The sequence below is a fragment of the Cyphellophora europaea genome (assembly GCF_000365145.1).
Source record: "Cyphellophora europaea CBS 101466 unplaced genomic scaffold supercont1.5, whole genome shotgun sequence".
NCBI lineage: Eukaryota > Fungi > Ascomycota > Eurotiomycetes > Chaetothyriales > Cyphellophoraceae > Cyphellophora > Cyphellophora europaea.
The window spans coordinates 1,661,110-1,682,033 of record NW_008481811.1 but is presented as its reverse complement, the minus strand read 5'-3'; the positions used below and the strand labels follow the sequence as shown (position 1 = coordinate 1,682,033).

Here is a 20,924-nt window from a genome sequence, read left to right as displayed (position 1 = left end):
CAGCACTATTCCCAGCTGCCCATGGCCGCTATCCCGAGGTTGTGTTGAGCTCTAGATTTTCACGATGACTGCCCGTCTTGAAAAGGTAGCAGGAAGCCTTCCTATGCGTCGACACCGTCAACCTACGAATCATCATCTCAAGCAAAAATGCTGAGACCCTTGCTCTGGGCGGCTTTCGTGCCGCTGGCTATTGCAAGCGATGTTACAATCTATCAGCCCGGTGTCTCATACTTGCCAGAGAAGCTGCCGGCACCGGGCCCAGCATCGCACTTTGAGGAGATCATCACCCAGTTCAACCGGCTGGGACGTACCACGGTTTGGAATCTGGTCAAGAAGGTCAAGATCGAGGGCGATACGGGCGAGCCTGAGGGTATGGTCAACCTGGGCGAGGAGAGATATCTGGTATCTCGAGGGAACTGGACCGAGGCCACGAAATCTTACGGGTCGGGCGTCATCATCAACGGTACCAACCGCTCACCAGGTGCCGGCTATGCTCATCTGAACATCTACGATGGAGAGGGTCAGCTTGTTGCAGATGCTCGCTTGACGGAGCCTGGAGATATCGAGTATCATCTTGGTGGGATTGACTGGGACGGCGAAGTCGTCTGGGCGACGTTATCACAGTATCGTCCTAACACTACCGCCACTGTAGTCACGATTGACCCGAAGACCCTCAACATGACCGTCGTCGCTCGGTACAGAGATCATCTGGGCGGAATCGTACACGACCAAGCAAAGAAACAAATTGCGACCCTGAATTGGGGAGCTCGCAACGCGTCTCTTATGGGATCTGACCAGTCTGCCCACGGAACCAGCGACTGACGACTTCAGCCAGCCTATCTCTGTCGTTCGGAACCCATCCTTGTATACGGACTATCAAGACTGCAAGTTTCTCGGCGACTCCGAGGTCTACGACTTTCGGTCCGTTATGATGTGCTCTGGCACGACGACGCTCGCAAACAACTGCACCATTGGCGGATTGGCGATCGTTGATATCGAGACTATGGTGCCTCTATCGGAAGTGCCGCTGACGATGGAGACCGAGCTGGGCGCGTACATTGCTCAAAATCCATTCGACGTCGACATCGTCAATGGCAAGATGCGCCTCTATTTCATGCCTGACCAGCACAACTCCACGGTATACATCTATGAAGCCGATGAGAACAGCCCATTCCAGTTTGGCGGTGGGGAACTCTGATCCGAGAAACAGCTTGGCTTTGAGGCACTAGGGAGGGCGCCAGCCTCCACCTGTTGCCAGATACCAATCATGCCCATCAGCCAGTAAAGAGAACTTTACCCTAAGCTTCATGTGCCGGTACCCTCCTGACTGGCTTATCTACAGTATCTTGCAGTTGTGTTCCTTTTACCGAACTCCTCACCTCACCGCCTAGCGTGCATCAGGAACGAGGTCGAAAACTCTCACGCCTTTTTTGCAGTAAACTTCGTTCCAACGACACTTTGCACCACATTCCAGTTGACGTACTTATGGATCGACTCCATCAAAGTTGTCAAGCACGCGGCCGCCTCATTGCACCGCATCCACCGTCTCGGTACTACTCCACATTCCACCGGCCCTTTGGTCTTCGCTGATTAACGGGCCCGTGAAGTACAACCACGCGCAGACCAGGATAGGGTTCAAGACCCGCCGCCATTGCTGATTAACCATTCGATCAAAGAACGAGACCTGCAGCGCGACGGCAACTCCTTGCAGCAGGAAAAAAGCCAGTTCCTTCAGCGGCTGAGTTGGGCCCGGCAGCATGTACGACCCGCAGAAATGGATCACGCCCGAGAGGAAGAAGCTCCAGAACACCCTGGCCAGGCGAAGAATGGCTTTGGTCTTCGGGTTTGTTGAGCGCGGAAACACCAGATCTGAGGCAGACTGGAATCCAAACTTGAAGTAGTTGTGCCATGTCACTCCCCACAGACCTGCGAGACAGCGTCAGTATGTGCCGCCCGCCCGCCCGCCCCGAGAATGGGGCCTTTTCTGAAACACTCACCGGCAAGACCATATTCGATGACAGCTCCCACTGGACCCCAAGGACTGGGATTGTAGTCCAGACTTACGTATATGTCCGATGGAGACAGCCATTGGCCAAGCTCGCCAAGAACCATCCAGCAGGAATGACAGAAGTTAATGAATGGAATGCTCGCCAGAATCCAAGTGCCGACGTGCAAAGCTTGCAGCAGCTGGGGCGAATCGATCTTGTGCTCGAGACGCGGTGAAGTCCAGTTGACGCCCTGGATTGTGAGATAATCGAGCAGAACCTTGACAACGGCGGGCAGTACGCCGACCGGTGGCCACTCCTTGCGTGCCTTTGGGCTTTTCTCTGGTTTCTTCTCCGCTCCGCTTGGACCTATCTCCATCAGCATCAGGCCACCTCCGGAGAGAATGGCTCCACTAACCGTGCTCGAACGACCAGCCCGCGCGACGGAAGCTGATGAGCAAGTCTGCTGTCCAAGACAGTCTCGCCAGAGAGATGGTCTCTGGAAATCGCTGCCAGACTTTACCGTCTTGTTCGAATTCCGAGAGATTTCGTGGTGCTTTGGTATAGCGAAGGCGGGCAAAGTCGGCCGGTGGGTTGAAGCGGAGCAGCAAGACTGACGCCCATATGACGATCCAGCATTCAAGGAGGCCAGTCATAAAAGCAACTGACGGGTTCTCGATCTTAAGCCCCGTGATAACGCTCGCAGAGCTGGCCGCGATGGCGACAAGGGTCGAACCTCGGCTCAGTTGGTTCCTGTAGAACAACGAGGGGAAGTTGAGCGCGGCCAGTAGTAGCGCCGGTGGTGCCAGCGCCCACGAGCAGGCCACAATGGCATCCGGTGACACAGACTCCATGTCGGCTTCTTGAGAAGACTGCTCAGCTGGGTGCGATGGCAAGTTGAAAATCCGTTGCAATGGATCAGGCGGCCGTTGGGTACCTGAGCACGACTATACCGTTCAGGAATCCCGTTGCATGGATGATAAGACGTGGGGCATTCTTTGCGTAGCATCAGCGCGCGCGTCACCTTTTAAGATGAACAGCGAATTGAAGCCAATTCCCACTGTCAACTTGAACACCACGTACATGCCTCCGCAGCGGATCCTGCACCATTACATGGTGGCGAAGGGTCTTTGTCGTGCGGCCGCAGGAAGGCCGCGCGAAAACGCGAAAACGCCGTTCGATGATGGGACCCAACAGGGCCTAGCGAGCGGTTCGGAGCGATCGATTGGAGAGTATATTATAACCTACCTACAGTGGCCAAGCGCTGTGTGACAGCTGGCAAAAAGACTAGCCAGGTGTCACCCGCAGCAAAGTGGGGAAACCAGTTGCATAACAACCTACCTCTGTATATCCCTCTATCACATGGAACCGCCCTCTGCCGGCCGCCCGGCTTTTGGGACTCTGGCCCCCCTTTGGCGATTCGACGATCGACGTTCCTCGCAGATAACGATGGGGCTCCGATTCTTCGAGGGAAAAACTCACCACGATGGAGTCGCGACGTTGCAGCCACCCACGTCGACGGACCGGGTCGAACGAACCATTCGACGCGCGCGCCAATACGGCTTGCACATTCCTGATGCCCGTCTGCGTGGCGAACCCTCCCAAGGTGGATCAACATGTTACCAACATTCCTATCCCGAGGCCGGCCCAAGAGGAGGAGTCTTGACTTTCGGGAACGTCTCAGCACCAGTGAATGCACTGAATGGACGTTGGGCCTCACGGCAGCTCCAGCGGCTCGGTGTAGCTTTCGCCCTTCACGGCAGAAGATAGCAGACGCTTCCCGGAATGGTGACATGGGCACAGCTGCCCGAAGTATACAACAGGTCCCTCGGATACATACCCTCCTCGTCTTGCGCTGCCTGAGGCCTTTCACTTGTGTAACCAACCCATTCGCCGCTGCCCAACCATGAAGATCCCAACCATCATCCCTTTGGGCTCTCTGCTCGTATTGCAGTATGTTGCTCTCAGCATCACCATTGCCGTCTACCACCCACACGTCTACTTTCCCGGTATCCGGATAGTGGCATTGCTAGCGTTGCTTGTCACGGATGTGCTGGGCTACATTCTGTGGCGATCCTTGATTCGACCCCAATTTAGTGTCCTTCGAGATCTCCCACAACCTTCGGTAAGGTTATACAGAAAGAAGGAAGTCGTCGGCTAACCAGACCGATAGACGCGTGGTGGTCTTCTGACCGGCCACGTTGGAGCTGTATTCAGTATTCCCCTTGGCCGTCAAGTCGCAGACTGGGTCAACAACATCCCGAACAATGGCTTGGTGTGGTTCCGAGGCATGCTGGGAGCAGAGTACTTGATCGTGGCAGGAGCTGAAAGCCTCCGAGATGTCCTGTTCGCAAGAGCCTACGACTTTGAAAAGACTAGCGCGTTCCGGCGATACACGAGACGTTTCATGGCCGCAGGGCTTGTCACGCATGAGGGGGACTCCCACAAGCGCAGAAGAAGGGCTATTGCCCCCGTATTTCAGCCTCGTAACGTCGATGCTCTCAAACCCATGCTCTCCGAGAAATCAGAGAGGTTAATCCAAGCTTTGAGTCGCAAGGCTGCCTGGGATCAGGGGTCAGCATCGCAGACGAATGACGGCACAGTAATCGACATCTGTGATTGGGCTACGCGATTCGCCCTGGATGTCGCGTGTGTTGTCGGTTTCGGAGACGACTGGGGATTGGTTGAAACGCCAGAGGTCAAGCCAATCCTGGCCGCGTACCAGACTATCTTTACAGGTTCGAAAACCAAGATGAGCCAATATGCGTGGCATAACACTGCTCCACGCTGGCTGGTTGATGCTTTCCCCCACCAATTGGATAAATCCATGGACGAGGCTGCCCGGACGGTCAATGCAATCTCCCTGCAGGCAGTGATGAAGCGAGTGCAGAAGCTTGAGAGAGGTGAAAAGTGCCCGCAGGACTTCTTGACTGAAGTCATCCAGTCCAAAAAGTTCACTCCGCAAGAGTGCTCGGATGAACTGCTCATTCTGATGGCCGCTGCGTGAGTTACACCCATGTGCCACTCGCCCCCACGCCACCGGTGTTTCTAGAATCTGACAAACTGATGTCATGTGTAGCCACGAAAGCACCGCCGCGCTCATCGCCATGACCGTCTACCAGCTCACCCAGAACCCCCAGCTGCAGGCCCAGCTTCGGGAAGAGCTCGCCTTCTTCGGCCTGCGCGCCGGTAGCGCCCCCATCAACGAATCCCAGTATGAGCACATGACTCTGCTCAACGCCGTCCTCAGCGAGATGATGCGCCTTGAGCCACCTCTGCCAATTACATTGCGCAAGACCGTCCGCAACACTTCCATCGCCGGCCACCCCGTCCGAGCCGGCACCTATGTCATTGTATGGCCTCTTTCCCAAACTAACCCTCCCCGCGAAGACCACTTGCTCACGTTTTCTCCCAGATCTCTCCCTACGCCATGGGCCGGTCCCAAGACATCTGGGGCCCCACCGCCTCACACTTCAACCCCCACCGCTGGATCGACCCTCCGGCCGCCACTATCAACAGCGAGAAGCCCGCCACGGCTGCTGCTGCTGCTGCTGACGACGCCTCCCCACCCTTCGGCACGCTCAACGAGCACGGCGGCGCCGCCAACCACTACGGCATGCTGACCTTCCTCAAGGGCCCCAAGGGCTGCACGGGCGAGCGCTTCGCGAAAGCCGAGCTGCGCCGCGTCATTGCGTCGTTGGTCGCCAACTTTGAGTGGACGCTCGAGCAGAGCCATCGGCCTGAGCAGGTCGGCATTGTGGTGGTGAAGCCGGAGAACGGCATTTCAGTTCGGTTCCGAGCTGTCAGCACGCCGGAGCCTGAGATGGAGGGAGAAAATGAAAAGGGGGATTTGCTGCTTTGAGTATGACGGCTTCCATGCTGTTGGGGAGAGGCAGTATCGGGGAGTGCGGAAGGGTGTGGAGTTGCGATCGGCCCACCCTCTATCTCCTTCCGGCAAAGCTTCGTTGTCTTAGCGAGGCGGCAAGTCGGTGAGGCGACGAACACCCTGCTACCCCGGGCGCCGGCTCGAACCAAGGCGATGACTTCCTTTTCTACCGATGAACGACCCCACTGCGCTCAAGGTCGGATTTTTCTCGCTTCTTGGTTCACTGCGCAACTAGACCACGGCTCGACAGTCATTTAATTCGACCAGGGAAGGACATTTGGCTACGCTTTTCTCTTTGGGTTTTGTTTGCAAATGCTGGTTGCTGGTCTTCTAGCGGAAAGAGAAACATATATAGAGCAGATAATGTCCATGACGAAGACACGGCCGATACATACATATGAATATAGACGTTACATATGTCGGCATGTACGGCTCCGCGTCCGCATCTTCTGCTTTCGTTGCGGCGCGATAGTAGTCAGGTCCGCACAATTTCGTCAGAAGACAGCATGGCACCTCTAGCGCACATGGCTGCTCTTACGTGCTTATTGTTGAGAGAGGAACCTCGCAATGCATGCCCTGTTGCATACGGTACGAACCCTCGGCAAAGGATGCTTGGCACCACCCCCCTCCCGAACCCCCCGGGGCGTGGCATGCGTGGGGGTAGCTCCATAGTCTTGGCGCTCAGAAGCTGCAAAACCTTGATCATAAGTGGCCCAGCTCGTCGAGCTCGCCCCTTGTCAGATGCCGTGGGACCGGTGACGATGCGCGCTCAGCATGAGCGTCAAGCGGCCGCGCGAGGATGATGAAGATCAACCGTTTCTGTCGCAGCTCGGCGATCGCCCGCCAAAGACGCGACTGACTCGAGCTTGTGAGCATCTCCACCTTGCACCCCCCAGATGGCAGTCGTTAACGCTCGGGTGTTTAGGTGCAGAGTGCAAGAAGCATAAGATCAAATGCGAAGTGCAGGCAGGTCAAACAGCTTGCAACAAATGTCTTCGAAGCGGCATTGAATGCGTGCCTTTCAACTTTGCGCAAAAGTTCATTGATGACGATGCACAGTATGTTGGATTCCATGGTATGCTGGACTGGCTGACCAAATGACTAGATGGAAGGCTGAAGCGGCTGCGGAACGTGAGCAACTGAAGTCCGCCGTACAATATCTGCTGCGGCACAGTCAACTACCTGAGCTTGCTGCCTTCGCCAATGGCCAGGCGCCCCCCACACCAAGCGGGCCGGCGACATCTCGAAGTCTCGTCGATCCTCCCACAGATCTTTCGGGCGTTGCGACGACGGAGTCAGCGCCCGAAGATAACGGTCTTGTGACAGCTCCGATGAGAATCCTGCATAGCTTGACGCAAAACGGAGCTTTGCAACCGGTTCGCTCAGCCGAGCACGACCCTCGAGATTCCGACTTCATCGCACAGGGACACGTTTCCATAACAGAGGCCGAGTACCTGTTCACTCAGTACCGAACGAGGCTCAATACGCTTCTTTGGGCCGGTGTGCTGTGCCCGCACCCTGATCTTGAGCAATCCCGGCAATCATCCGCCCTCCTCACCGCCGCCGTCCTGACCGTGGCTGCCTTACACACCCCCGGTCGCGAACAATCATTTCACGCCTGCTATGAAATATTCACTGCTCTCATCCGCGACGCCAGTATGTCTCGGAGTCAAAGCCTGGATGACATCAGAGGCCTCTGCATTGGAGCTTTCTATATCAACAGTCTGAGCTGGAGGCTATGTGGCCTGGCCATTCGAATGGCCACGGAGATGAACCTACACATGGCGTTTCGAGACCTTGTCCAAGGTCACACAGAAGCCAGAACACTAGTCCAGCTATGGTACGTCCTCTATATTTGCGACCACCAGTTCAGCATAGCACATGGACGACCTCCGATCATGTTCAACGACGCCGCGATCCGTGGAGTAGACAAGTTTCTCGCTGGCCCGGATGCAACAGACGGCGACATCCGACTATCAGCACAACTGAGTCTCTGGCCAATTCTGACTGAAGCTTACGTGCTGTACGGGACCGATCCAGAGCTCGAACTCAGTGACTCCGACTACGAGAAGCTTCGTTCTTTTAGCATCGCAGTCGATCAGTGGAGGACGTCATGGCGCCTCAGATCGGTCGACATGCCAGTATATGGCGCCTACCCTTCGAAAGGTGTTGTGCTCTATTACCACTTCGCACTTTTCCAGCTCAACTCGCTGTCCCTCAGAGGCATCTCGACCATACCTGGCCAGAACGCCTCGGGAGTGAATCTGAGTTGGGATCGTCGCGAAGCTGCTAATGTGGCCATCAATTCAGCAAGAAGCACGCTGAGACTGATTGTCGAAGATCAAGATCTACGACTAGCGCTAGTGGGCGTGCCTATCTTTACTCACACCATGATTGCCATGTGTGCTACTTTCCTTGTGAAGCTAGCCGTGGCGTTCGCTGCGTCCGATCCTGCAACGACCTTCAAAACGCGGCTTGTGATTCCGAAAGACCTTTCCTCACTGGGATTGACCTTTGCAACGGCAAATGTGCTATCTCTGGTCACAGACTTGACTCGGGTATTGGATGAGATGACGCAACAAGTTGGTAGGATGCATCTGGCGAACCACATCAACTCCGGTATTAAGACCCTTTTGCGGCGGTTCAGTCCACCGAATGCGGCGGGCGAGTATCGATACATGCTCCCCCTTGATGCGGAAGATATCAGGATGGCGGTCGCAATCCCCTCTACGAGCGAAGCACGACACTTCGATGGCGGGCTTCACAGGTCGGAGAACGGTGTCCCTGAGACACTGCCTGCCATGCCGCCGCCATCGTCGAATACAAATGAGCGCGATCTTGGCCCTATGCTAGGTACATTCGATTGGAAGTTTGATGAGGATTTTCTATGGCCTGCCAACACGGATGACCCGGGGAGCTGGTTTACAGAGCAGTTTCCACAGGCCTAGCTTGTTTTCCATAGACTAAGCATAGCCAGTACAATACACATCAAGACTGAATGACGCTGATGCTGAGTAAGTTTCGCTTGACGACTGGTTCAACGGGCTTCGGGCTCCACGCTCTATGCCTCCATCTTTTCGACACATCATGCGCTTAGAGCTTCGCTCGACCCTTGAACTCACTTGAATGACCAGCTGGCATCTCACCCATGAAGATCCTCCTGTCCATCTGAGCCTCCGCCTCCCAATCATCAGCCTCTGTTGTGTCTCCTCCGCCGATCATAAGTGCCCAACGCCTTGCAACCGCGACAGCAATCTCGTCTCCGTCCGCGAGCGCATCTTTCAGCAGAAGTACTGCGCAAGTAATGTCTGCGAGAAGGCGGACGACCACCCTGCCTTGCCACAACAGCTCGTCCTCGCTCTTGGTGCTGATCAGCTTCTGCAACCTCTCATACCTCCCTTGAATGGTTTGTATTTCTCTGGCGAAGACCTCTGTGGCACGCGACCCGCCCAAGGCAGTCTTCAGCCATGTTCCCACAATCCCATCCAGTGTCTGTCGAGCTTGTCCACTACCCACTCTCAAAGCTCGGAGCAGATCCTCCGCCAGCACACTGGTGGTGCCCTCCCAGATGGGATTGACATTGGCGTCCCTCAACAGCCGCGCAACATTCAATACACCGTTGTCTTCCGTGTTCTCGCAGTAGCCCACGCCGCCCATGGACTCCATACACTCTCTCAGACCCTGAACGGCGGCCAACGAGCATGCCTGTTTCATGACGGGCGTCAGCAGCCGCAACAACGACAGTGCCGCCTTTGTGTCCTTCGGAATCAAGCCCAGCTCATCCGCCTTTGTGGTCCCGACCAGTCCGTCGATCTCACTCACACCCAACAGCGCCACGCCGAACATGTACAGACTCGTGTACGCTCGGTACTTGACCGTCTCATCCGCCATCCACCTCACATGCTGCCGATTCTCCACCAACAGCACCTTACCACCCTCCGGATTCTTGACAGGCCGGCAAGCAGCCCACGCCCTCGCGATCGCCAGCCCCCTCCCCCAGCACGCCACGCCGCCTTTCGCCGTATGCAGCCTCGTAATATTCAGCAGCCGACTGATGACCCTGGTTCCCTCACCCTCCTCCCCCACCAACCACGCCCTCATCCCCTTCAACTCCAGCTCCGCCGTCGGCACCGCTTTCGTCCCCAACTTGTTCTTCAACCTCGAGATCCTCACGCCATTCATAACCACCCTAGACCCCTCCCCGACTTCCCTCCTCTTAACCGGCGCGTAAAAGCAACTCACCCTCCCCTTCCCCTTGCCTCCCGCCGTCTTCGCCAACAACAGCGCACAGTCCGCATCCGTCGCACTACTGAACCACTTAAACCCACTCACCTCCCAATCCCCCAACTCCATCCCCACGGCATCGACGTCCACGCCACTCTTCTTCAAGGTCCTCAGCTCCCCCGCCCCCAACCTCGTCGCCACCGTCTCCGTCTCGCGCACGTCACTCCCCCCACTCCGCTCCGTCATCCACTGGCCCGCCCGCCACCCCCGCTCGGGATCCAACGTGACGAGCCTCTCGTACGCGTGCTGAAACACCGCCTTTTTCTCCCTGTCCCTGTTTCCCGCCATCCCCTCCTCCAACACCCTAACCTGCTCCCGCAACAACGCCGCCGCCCCGTCACTCATGGCCGCCGGACACACCACCCCGGCCGACGACGGGTCCCAGACGTGGTTGAGCAGGAACTGGTACACGCGGCGGTTCCACCCTCCGGCACCCCTCCCCCGCCCCCTTACAACTGCCTCAGTAACCTCGTCGTGGTGCTCGGCCTGCGCGTACCCATGCCCCACGATACCGTGCCTGGTCTGCGAGGCCAAGAGGTGTTGCCAAGAAAGCGAGGTTTGGAGTTGCGAGGGCGCCGTGTTGGGGGCGCCGAAGGTGGTGAGCGGGGAGAGCGTGGGTGGCGAGGTGTCGGCGAGGGAGGCGTGGTGGAGCGTGGTTGGGGAGAGGGTTTGACGGGAGAGGGCGTGTAGGTGGGCCGTGAGGGTGGGCGGTGTGGGTTGGGGGAGGTAGAGGGCTAGGAGGCGGGGGATGGTGGGGTCGTCGGTTGGATTTGCTTTGGAGGCGGTATTTGGATTGGTGGTGTTGTGGGTGGGAGAGGTGTAGGAGGGCTGGACGGCGGGGAAGGGCTGGAAGAAGCCCGCTGTTGCGGACGAGGGCGTGGGCGTGGACGTCGCCATGGTGCAGGCGTTGTGTCGAGGATGTGCTTTATGTGCTACATATGCTGTGCTGGCCTCAAGAGAAAGCTAAGCCGCTGGCGCTATGTGCTCCGAACATGCAGAGTAAGAACGAAACCACAAATGTTTGCCGCGAAATTACTTGACATGTATGATGCCGATACGCTCCCTCAGTTCTCTTTGAACAAGCACGCGCATGGGAGGTCGGCTTTCCCTTGTACCTCGGCTCGGTCGTCGTGGCGAGTCAGTGCTTGGCCAATCACGGGAGAGCTGCCATCCTTTACCTAAGCCAGGCATTGATATGGAAAACTTGTATTGAGCAGGACGCTCTGGTGGACGATAACTTTGAATAAGTTGAAGTGAACGGTACATGAAGCGCTCGCTCAACAGCCTGTTACCCGTCTAATGCCTCAAACGTTCAATTATCTGCGCCATCTCTGCTCGGTGTCAGTCAAGCCTGGAGCGCCAAGACTTTCACTGCCTGAAAGGCGATGATGGGTCAGCACCCGGGGGCCGACGAAATTGACGGGAAGGCCGCTCCTCTCGACTCGCAGTTCGCAGCGAATGACGCCCAAAAGACTCGGCTGTGAGTGTACCGAGCTTGGGGAGGCTTGCGTTGATTTTGTCGCACACCCAACACAGGTCTTTGACAGTTCTGCTGTATGGTGTGGTGTTTCTAGACCTTCCCAGTATCTGATGTCACTTTCATAGGTCGCTTTCCAGATCCTCAAGCTTGCCTTGCTTGTGAAGTACACGCGCCAGGTGGCGCTGAGTATTCAGTGTACTCTTATGCACTGCTCCTAATCGTAGTCTTTTCAGATGCAGTGTCTCGCGAAATAGCTGCTCTGCCTCAAAGTACTCGCTATGATTTGCATATGCCAAAGCGAAGTAGTGCATAGTCACCAGTGTGACTGGGTGATCTGGGCCTAGACGCTGGCGCATGAGATCCAGGGTCTGTCGGAATATGAGCATCGCCTCAGAGCTTCTACCTTGTTTTGAGGTGACTTGAGCCAGGAGGACCATGCTCGCAAGTGTGTCTGGATGATCTGCTCCTGGTCGCTGCCTCAGAAGATCCACTGTCTTTCGGCACAGTTGCTCTGCCTCGTCATACTTGCGCTGCTCCAGAAATACCAGAGCCAAACTTTGCATGCTGAGAAGTGTGTCTGGATCATCTGCTTCAAGTTGTTGGCCCTGAAGGTCCAGTATCAGTTGAAGCAGGTGCTGTGCATCAGTGGCTCTGCCCATACCATGCCAAGTCAACACCAAGTTTTGCATGCTGGTAAGTGTCTCTAAATAATCCTTCCCTCCCACTTGGTGCTGTGGCGTTATCGTCTGTCGGAGCAGCTGTATTGCCTCCAGGATATCGCCCTGACCCGAGAGTACTGTAGTCAGTATCTTCATACCACTTAACGTCGCAGGGTGATTCTCGACCAGTTGCTCTATTCTTATGGCCAATACCTGTCGCTCCAGCTCCTCTGCTTCAGTGTATTGTCCCAAACACGAAAGAACCGTAGCCAAGTTGTTCATGACCATCATGGTGGCCCCATGATGCGCTCCTAGTTGACGCGTTGCACCATCGATCATTTTCCTGTACGTCTTCTCTGTTTCTACATAGTTGCCAAGAAAAAAGCTGCTTTCAGCAATGTGAGACAACAAAACTAAACAATCGACATTCTCGAAGCCATCAGCTGCGTATCCGGCCACACGCGTGGCGTGCGGCAGATACCGTTGCCAGACTTCGCGGTTCTCGAATCTCGGAAAGGGGTATCCGTTTGCCAGCAGTCCAATTACTCTTCCGATCCAATGGCTCTCCTCACTCTGCTCGCGTAACCAATTGCGTGTGACTATTTGCACAAGTCGGTGTACGTCAAATGATGTTGCATCTTCTCGCAGAGTAATGAAGGCGTAGTTTCGAAGAGTACCAACAGCTCGGTCTAGGTCGATTTCATCCAGTCCTTGTTGCAAGAACAGTGCGATCGGTACATCCTTCTCGACCAACCAGGCTACCGTGCTCAATAGCTGTGCTGCCAGTGGCCGGTCTCGTGCAATATGGTTGAAGGAGATGAGCCAGGTGGTGGTCACTGCTTTGCTGACTTCCTGGGATCGCCCTTCTTGACCATCTGTGTCATGGCCTAGCAACTGGACCAGCCGTTGGTCGCTCTCTTGGCAGTAACGTAGGTACTTGGCCGCAGAAACTCCTGTTGTAGCCAGGTAGAAAGCAGCCTGATTCAGTGCCAAGGGAAGGTTTGTCAGCAGTTGACATATTGCCATTACGTCGTCTGGGTTGCATGGATGGTTCGCACGAAGCTGAGCTGTCAACATCTTCGCTGCCTCTTCGTTTGTCAACTCGCTCACAGTCAGTATGTTGGCTCGAGCGAGCCCAAGTTTGATGCAGATTTCCTCAAACCGGGTTGTAATCAGGATGGAACCACGATAGCTTGATGGAAGCCACTCGCATAGGCGCTCTTCACCGAAAAGAAGCTCGCAATCGTCGACATTGTCCAACACAAGCAACCAGCGGCCAGCTGCAGCGTCGGCAAGGGCTCCCTTGACCAGAATCTTGATATCTGCTTTGTCTTCATTGATACCAGGTACCTGCAGCTTGCGACCGATGTCCTGATACGTTGTTTTAAAGGTATTGGCTGTCACCATTGATACCCAAAATATGGAGCATTCTGGATCTTGATCGCGAGTACGGTACGCGGCCTCGACAGCCAGCTGAGTTTTGCCTATACCCCCAAGACCGTGGATAGCTGTGCGTTGACAACGATCTTTGCCTTTGGCTGGAGGGACCCTTTCGCAGAGCCATGTCAGCATATCGTTGCGCCCAACAAAGTGCTCGTTGCGGTCAACGGGCATAGTAAAATGCACTCGAGGAAATTCTATTTCTCAGAACAGAAGACTTTAGCATGGTCTGCTTGCACGAATCCAATTCAGGATTACGTACCTTTGTTCCGTTGGTCTAGAATGGCACATGCCTGTAATGCGAGCTGCTGAACGTTTGCTGCAACATGCTTGAAATTGGCGTCAGCTGGTCCTCTGAACTTGTTCATGCCAGAGTGCGTTGCCTCAAGTCCTTGACGTGGCACGCCATCAAGACAAGCTGAGTTTTGGGTTACGAGCTATAGTAAGATGTCAGTGGTGTAAAACCTCCATGCCGACAGCACATAACTCACAAGCTTCCTTGTTTTGCTTTGGATCACCTGGACAAGCTCAAGGAGCCGACCAGGCATCAGCACCGCCTTCAAAATCTCTGACGGTAAAGTCTCATAGAAGCAGTATAGGCCAAGATGTATCCGGTTGGCGGTCTCGGCGAATGACTGAGTGAGCTCTTTGAGGTGCTTGTCCTCACGATTGAGGTCTTCGACTAACTCTTGTGAGGTCTGCCTTCCCATTATTCCTCCTACGAATACTTGCCATTGCGCCTGAGCTGCTGCGTCGCTGCCCCGGAACGGCGTGGCAAGAAAGATCACACCCACAAGATACTGCCTGAGGTATGGGTGCTCATTCTCTGCCTCGCACGACATTTGTATAGCCTAGGCTTATTAGCCTTGAGATGCAATCTGCGACCATACCTCAATATACCTTGGCCAAAATCAGACCGCCAAAGCAAGATGCTATGCAAATCAGTGGCCGTCGTAGCAGTCCTAGGCCTCGATCAATAGACTTGAGGAGGCTATCAGAGTGGCCGAGTAGCGTCTGGACAGGCGCGTCTCGAAAATATCTGGAGTTCCAATTGTAGGTGTAGATCCTCGCGGTTGGCACTTTCGCCGGCAGCATGTTCTCGTCGGTGAGCCAGTTGACGATTCCATCTTTGCCTCTCCACTCCCACGTTCGTGGTGACTCGGTCTCGAGCCCGTGGATGGCGATGATACTGCGGGTTTGTCTCAGTCAATGCTCACTCAAAAAGACGCGTCTCATCGAACATACTCGATCGTGGTATCGTCTTTGGCTTGGTGAGTCGTCGGCCACACTTGATGGAGCCCCCGGGGGTGGGCCCCAGGCACGTTCGCCGGGCCGGCGCTGCCGTCTTCCATAGGCTTAGGTTGGCTCGCTTTTAGCTAGCGTGAGTGTCACCGTCAGAGGATCAATAAGCCGGTGCTAAAGTGAATAGAATGGGCTCCTGTACGGACAACCCTCGTCGATAACTCATCGACAGGCTGAGAGATCATGACTGACCATCAGGCTGAAGAAATCTCAACAGTCTTGCCCAGCTTCCTGTCGACGCGGGGCGTACCAGCCTAATTATGAATTGCGCTAACCCGCTTTTGAACTCGGGCATCCAGGTCGCTCTGGCCTTGTCGCCGCGACCACGTCGAGACTCTGTTGAATACCCGTTATCCGTCCCGGCAGCCTTTTAGACATCTGAATAAGCCCGACTAGACGATCTGGTGATCGCGATCGGCCTCGGCCACACATTGGAGTTCGGGAGGCTTGTCTCTCAGCCTTGGCAAATTGAAGGACAGACTACTTGCTACACCAGGTACTTGCGGTGACAATATAAGCCACCGATGCGCGGCTAGAAGCAGGGAGCACATGTTAAGTCCGGGTGACTTAGCAGGGCGACCAGATGCGGTGAAGGTTCGTAACGGACAGAGACCTAATTCAATGGATGGAAGCAGGAAATCGAGCCGGTAGGGTAATATTACTGATCTCGAAGGACACGGCAATACCATTATCTAACTAAGGGCTACACAAGTGCTCTCTCATGGCACCACCTCAGTAATCGACCCAACAAAGCCCGCCAGCCCCGTCGATCCGAGCCCAGGACCCGCCACAGGCCCGGCCGCGCTCACCGTCGGCACCACCAATACCTGATCACCCACTTCCGCGAATTCCACCGTACTGACGAATCTTAGCGTGATCCTGACTTCTCGCCCAGACAGATCCTCATTATCGAGCTGATCGCTATCGAACGGGAACATCGCGCCAGGAGATGAAGGCTCGGCCACCTCATCCTCTACCAGGGCCAGCGCCACGACTTTGACGGCGGCACGAATACTGTTCAAGTACGCGATGGCGTGGCCGCCGAGAAGCATAGGTGGCGAGGGCACAAGGAAGTCCTTGGAAGGGAATATGGCCACTAAACTTCGGTACCCGGACGGACTATCCTTGCTCTTGGCTAGGACCATACCCTTTCGCGCCCTCTGCAACGACATTGACTCCTGGCTAGAGCCATCGGGTTCTACGCCGATCGTACCCGTCTCACCGACTCGTAGCTGCAGGACTGGCAGCCGCAAATTTCGCAGCGACACCACCTTGACCAGTAGGAAAGGAGGCTGACTTAGAGTTCCAGCATCATTCGCCGGCTTCGTGAATAACCCATTCGTGCTGTGAGAAGCCCTGCGGAGGTCGTGCGCACTGAAAGATTTGGAGCGAGGTAGCGCTGCATCAATCATTGTCTCATCAGCTGAGAACGGCCCAATCCACATCAGGTCACCTATCTGGATCTTGCCATGCGCAATCCTGCCGCACAGGACAACACCAGCAGATCCTCCTAGCTTGGTCGAGGGATCGGCATTGTAAATTCGTACAGGCGGGATACCGAAGACCTCATCGATGTAGAACATCGGCACATGCCCAGCCTGAGATACCTCGGTAGGAGCCGGTGGATGATCGCTCGTCAATGGAAGTTGACTCAGAAATGTATGAACCTTGCCAATGCCGCTCCCGGTGACGGCGCTCGTCATAACAATAGGCACCGTAGATGATTCATCCTGAATCATAGCGATCGCCTTGTCGATTTCAGTTTGCTCGTCTAAGCGTATCCTCTGCAAGTCGGGCAATGCATCACTCGAGTCCAAAGCAAAGGCAGGCAATGGCGTAGAAGCTGTACTGAGCAGAACCGGCTTTCGCCCTGCATTTTTCAGCGCAGAAAGGATTTTCGAGAGGCACGTCCGGAGACTGACCTTGGTAGCAACGTCCATCTTCGTGATGACGACCAACAATCTCAGGTTGAGCCGCAAACAGAGGTCAAGGTGCGCCAGTGTGAAATCAGTTGCATCGGCCCCTGGGTGAGCAATGAGATTCGAGTTTTGGAGCTCTGTTGTCGACGCAGGATCGCCGTCATGAGCAGCAGCGCAGAACATCGTCCAGTCCGGCTTCCACGAGACCAGTGCTCGAAAGGTGGACTTTGCGAATCTCGACAAGCCAGGAGAGTCTGAAATGAAGCACAGGCGATCGGCCAGTCCATGGATGTCAGTCCAAGTCGTGACATCCCCAGATGCGTAATTCACAACCACACCATTCGTCATGCTGCCACGCTTGTAACCCAGTAGTTCGTGGGCAACCGAACTGGTGATGCCAGAAGCGATTTCGTGCCTATGCTTGAGCAGCGACAGCCGACTTTTGCCCCTTCCGTTATCCGTCGATGATGTAGTGAGCGTTCCCAGAAGTGATGACTTGCCAGCAGCCGATGAGCCAGCCAAGGCCACTCTCAATTGCTCAGCACCTGCCTTGGACGGCACACCTCCACCTACCGGGGCAACTTCATCGTGCACGCCGGCGGGGGCTAACTCGATATCAGGCATAACTCTCGAATCAGGGCGTACGAGGACCTCAGCAACGAGTAGATCTCCTGTGGCCAGTTTGGCATCATCTGAGTCATCGATAGGAGCCCATTCGCAGCTGCCGACAGTTACTCTGCGAAGGATGTCGATAACACAGCCAAGACTAGCAGCCATGGCGCGAAGGTTGTTAAGGGACTCTTCGAGCTCATCGTGGGCAAGACCCACAAGAGTTCCATCGTCAGCAACACCGATTTCGTACAATGCTCCTTGGCTCTCCTCGAGCCCGGGCAGTAATTTGGCTGGACGCTCAGGCACACCTAAGCGAGGAGTTGCCTCGGGTAGTACGGGCAGGACCAGCTCGGCATTAGATGAAGAGTGGAAGGGCGATGACTGCTGGAGCCGCCATAGGAGTTGTGTCGTTGGCTGTTGCAGACGGGCTTGTCGCGTTTGCGGGGAGGGCTGGTACGTTGAACGGTGGAGCGCAATATCACTGAAAGACCGTCCACTATTGGGAAGACTGGCCGCAGCAGGAGAACGGTTTGGGGCAGGGAGACCTTCTGTACTTGTTGACATGGAGGCGAATTGGCGCCGGGCCCGAAGGAGCAGATGCAGCTTGTATTCGCATGGACCATCTTGTTTCTCCGGCTCTAATCTCGTCCTGTCGCTGGGTCTCAACAGAGCTGTGTCATGCGAGGTAGCTACACCTTGAATCTGAGGTGTTGTATTGCCTGGTGTAGACCACGGACTCTGTATTCGAGGCGGCTCATCTTGATATGTAAATATAGACGACATCTTTAATACACAAGCCGCTTTGATGCTTGCGCACTGTTTCTACTCTCACCGTCGTAATAAAGGTAACGGTAACGGCTGTGGTAAAGGACGAGTGACTGTGCGGGAGTAGAACATCATTTGCGACTGGTAGAGGCACATTGTGAGAACGGTCAGCTTGTTGCGGACGTCTGATGGGAGAAAATGGTCAGAATCAAGAGGGCTAGATGGTAAGAGTCATTGTAACGAGTCACTGAAGCATTTGGGGGAGAAAGCCTAGGGCAAATCGATGGAGGAAACGAGGACGAGTCACTGTCGCTGAGGAGGCAGTGGCGCAGGCGGGAAAAGGCTTGGCAGGGCTGGAACAAGCGGGGTCGCTCATTCACTGCCTGAGGTTTCCAGGTGTCCCCCGGACACAAGAGATGCGTACACTTCGTTGTAGAGTATTCGACTCGCAAGCAGTCTCATTATGGGGCTTGATAATGAGATAGTGAATGTTCTTCATGGGCTGACACCAGTCGCGGGCGGAGGCGAAGTGCTATAGCGGTATGCTCAATATAGCTAACGACCCCGGACACCATGCTGGGATGCCGCAATAGAGGTAGTTAGACTATTGCCTGTCAATGCTCAGAGTGCCTTTGTCGATTTGATATCCTTTGCAATGTGTTACTCGCAAGAAGGCCTGAAGGCGCTAGTCACCGCTCATACTCCCTAGCACCCGTGCCCCGACACTGGTCGCCTGATGCTCTACAACTCACCTGCCCATGAGGATGAGCATCCAGCTTGTCCCCCGTGACTTGGCGCGATACAGCACGATTGGGATGGTGGCAGCACAACTATCGCGCCGTCAGACTGGAACTTGCAGATGGAAACCTGGCAGTGCCAAATAGACAGACGGCGGTTGAACGGCGTCGAACTCGTGCGGAAGCAGATCTGCATTTAGCGTCTGGAGAACCAAGTCAGCAGTCGATTCCCTTTTTAGTATTGAATTGCAACGTGTACGAAGGACTTGGTCTTTACACAAGATCGTTCAAAATGCTCCACCATTCTGTATCACACATGGGGAATTTTACACGTCTTCGTTTACGGCCACGATGGGTCCGGACAAAGCTGCAGATATCATTCCGCACTGGCGTAGTTTCCATTCGTGACTGACCCAGACGCCATGCGCGGGCCTTTGGCATCGCTTGCTTCCCAACGGGTTCTTGGTATAGGCATCATCACATTGGGGCCCAGTTGACTTTCGGCTTTCAGAAGCTGTCTGCGACAGATCGGCGGCTCTCTTTAGAAGGCTATCAAATCGTTGGTGCTTATGACGCTTCGTCGTCGAGTCGAGATGTGCATTACTGGCTTATAGATCATGCGCCGACTTCATGAACACTATAGCAGGAGCTGTCGGTCTCGGGTCCAGGCGGTGGGGACTTGGAGAGCGCGATCCTTGAGTATCAGATGCCCCACGCTCTAAGTCGCTCGCGTCCCCAACAGGCCCCCGAGATTCAAGAGCGGGTGCTCGTGAAAGTAGCAGGTTTTAGAGCATCAGCGCGCGTCGCAGTAGCGCGCAGTAATGACTGCTGTTTTTCAAGGACTGATGCAATCTTGTCAACAGCTTTGGTGAACAAAGCTCGAACGAAGCAAACCGGTGTGCAAGCTGCTGCTCAGATGGCCAGGGGTACAAAAGGACCACGCCGGTCCATGGCTGTCATTGGTTGATGAACCGGTATTGTATCATGGTACGAGTTGATAGCGGCGTATTCAACTTACGATACTTCCGCATTCGATGACAATCTGACTTTACAAGCCAGCCAGCTTCGGAGCCAACGTCGAAACCTTCACGGGATCCGCTTTATCGTTCGTTTCCGGCATGACCAGGCGTGGTATATCCATGCGATCCACCCAATTACAACAGGAAACTGCGAAGTGCATGGTGTGCTGATCAGGTACCCCTGGTCAACGCGAAAGCCCAGCATGGCTAGAGCTGTTGCTAGTGATATCCTCTTCACCTACCAGTTGGTTAGCGTAAGTTGGTGTATATCAAATAATGTGCTGACTAGTCAAAACCTTTGGGGAGGGCTGCGCTGTGGTGTGAGATCGGTGTGTGCTATGATGCGACGACTTGTTTTCCTGCTGAGTGGGCAATTTTCAAGACCATTTTGCCAGCTTAGTGGTGTATCACTTGATGGCTGGTTATGTATACAGAAGTCTAAGCCTGTAATTTGATTTCTGGTCCTGTCGGCGCCGTCAACTGGAAGCTGCTAGCTGCTAGCTGTCACGAGAGCCTTGGGCAGTGTCTCGGCTGCACGTCTCTGCGTTATACCTAGTCATCCAGGGCATGTTTATCGATATGAATTGCTTCGATGGGCAAACATGGCATCAAGAGGGTTGGAATTCGATGCTGACGGTGGGATAACAGTTCAAAGGCATAAATGAGTTCTTAGCCCCAAAGAGGTAGATGTCAGACCATAGTGTACCAGCAAGGCAAAAATGGCGGGATTCCTGACACAACATTGTTCGGCTAGGTCCATTGGGGCGTGGCTGACGGCCAGGTGCCGAGCCGGCACACGTGTCTGGGACGCTCTCCAGCGATGTTCAATGACACAA

General features: G+C 55.0%; 7 protein-coding genes across 7 annotated transcripts; 3 read left to right on the top strand and 4 right to left on the bottom strand.

The window, feature by feature from the left end:
- Positions 1-147: 147 nt before the first annotated feature.
- Positions 148-1,198, top strand: HMPREF1541_05916 (uncharacterized protein; the record flags this gene model as incomplete). The annotated part of the gene is made up of 2 exons (XM_008720253.1): positions 148-797; positions 832-1,198. The coding sequence occupies 2 exons, from the start codon at positions 148-150 to the stop codon at positions 1,196-1,198; spliced, it is 1,017 nt and encodes a 338-aa protein (XP_008718475.1).
- A 327-nt stretch (positions 1,199-1,525) lies between these two features.
- Positions 1,526-2,839, bottom strand: HMPREF1541_05915 (uncharacterized protein; the record flags this gene model as incomplete). Its single annotated transcript, XM_008720252.1, has 3 exons — positions 1,526-1,926; positions 1,998-2,354; positions 2,404-2,839. The coding sequence occupies 3 exons, from the start codon at positions 2,837-2,839 to the stop codon at positions 1,526-1,528; spliced, it is 1,194 nt and encodes a 397-aa protein (XP_008718474.1).
- A 1,052-nt stretch (positions 2,840-3,891) lies between these two features.
- On the top strand, positions 3,892-5,847 carry HMPREF1541_05914 (uncharacterized protein; the record flags this gene model as incomplete). Its single annotated transcript, XM_008720251.1, has 4 exons — positions 3,892-4,110; positions 4,159-4,988; positions 5,065-5,338; positions 5,401-5,847. The coding sequence occupies 4 exons, from the start codon at positions 3,892-3,894 to the stop codon at positions 5,845-5,847; spliced, it is 1,770 nt and encodes a 589-aa protein (XP_008718473.1).
- Positions 5,848-6,645: 798 nt separating this feature from the next.
- Positions 6,646-8,819, top strand: HMPREF1541_05913 (uncharacterized protein; the record flags this gene model as incomplete). The annotated part of the gene is made up of 3 exons (XM_008720250.1): positions 6,646-6,739; positions 6,797-6,929; positions 6,977-8,819. 3 exons carry the CDS (start codon positions 6,646-6,648, stop codon positions 8,817-8,819), a joined length of 2,070 nt encoding a protein of 689 aa, XP_008718472.1.
- Positions 8,820-8,964: 145 nt separating this feature from the next.
- Positions 8,965-11,052, bottom strand: HMPREF1541_05912 (uncharacterized protein; the record flags this gene model as incomplete). The annotated part of the gene is made up of 1 exon (XM_008720249.1): positions 8,965-11,052. The coding sequence occupies one exon, from the start codon at positions 11,050-11,052 to the stop codon at positions 8,965-8,967; it is 2,088 nt and encodes a 695-aa protein (XP_008718471.1).
- A 702-nt stretch (positions 11,053-11,754) lies between these two features.
- On the bottom strand, positions 11,755-15,086 carry HMPREF1541_05911 (uncharacterized protein; the record flags this gene model as incomplete). The annotated part of the gene is made up of 5 exons (XM_008720248.1): positions 11,755-13,931; positions 13,997-14,171; positions 14,226-14,585; positions 14,635-14,923; positions 14,980-15,086. The coding sequence occupies 5 exons, from the start codon at positions 15,084-15,086 to the stop codon at positions 11,755-11,757; spliced, it is 3,108 nt and encodes a 1,035-aa protein (XP_008718470.1).
- Positions 15,087-15,755: 669 nt separating this feature from the next.
- Positions 15,756-18,350, bottom strand: HMPREF1541_05910 (uncharacterized protein; the record flags this gene model as incomplete). Its single annotated transcript, XM_008720247.1, has 1 exon — positions 15,756-18,350. One exon carries the CDS (start codon positions 18,348-18,350, stop codon positions 15,756-15,758), a length of 2,595 nt encoding a protein of 864 aa, XP_008718469.1.
- Positions 18,351-20,924: the final 2,574 nt, after the last annotated feature.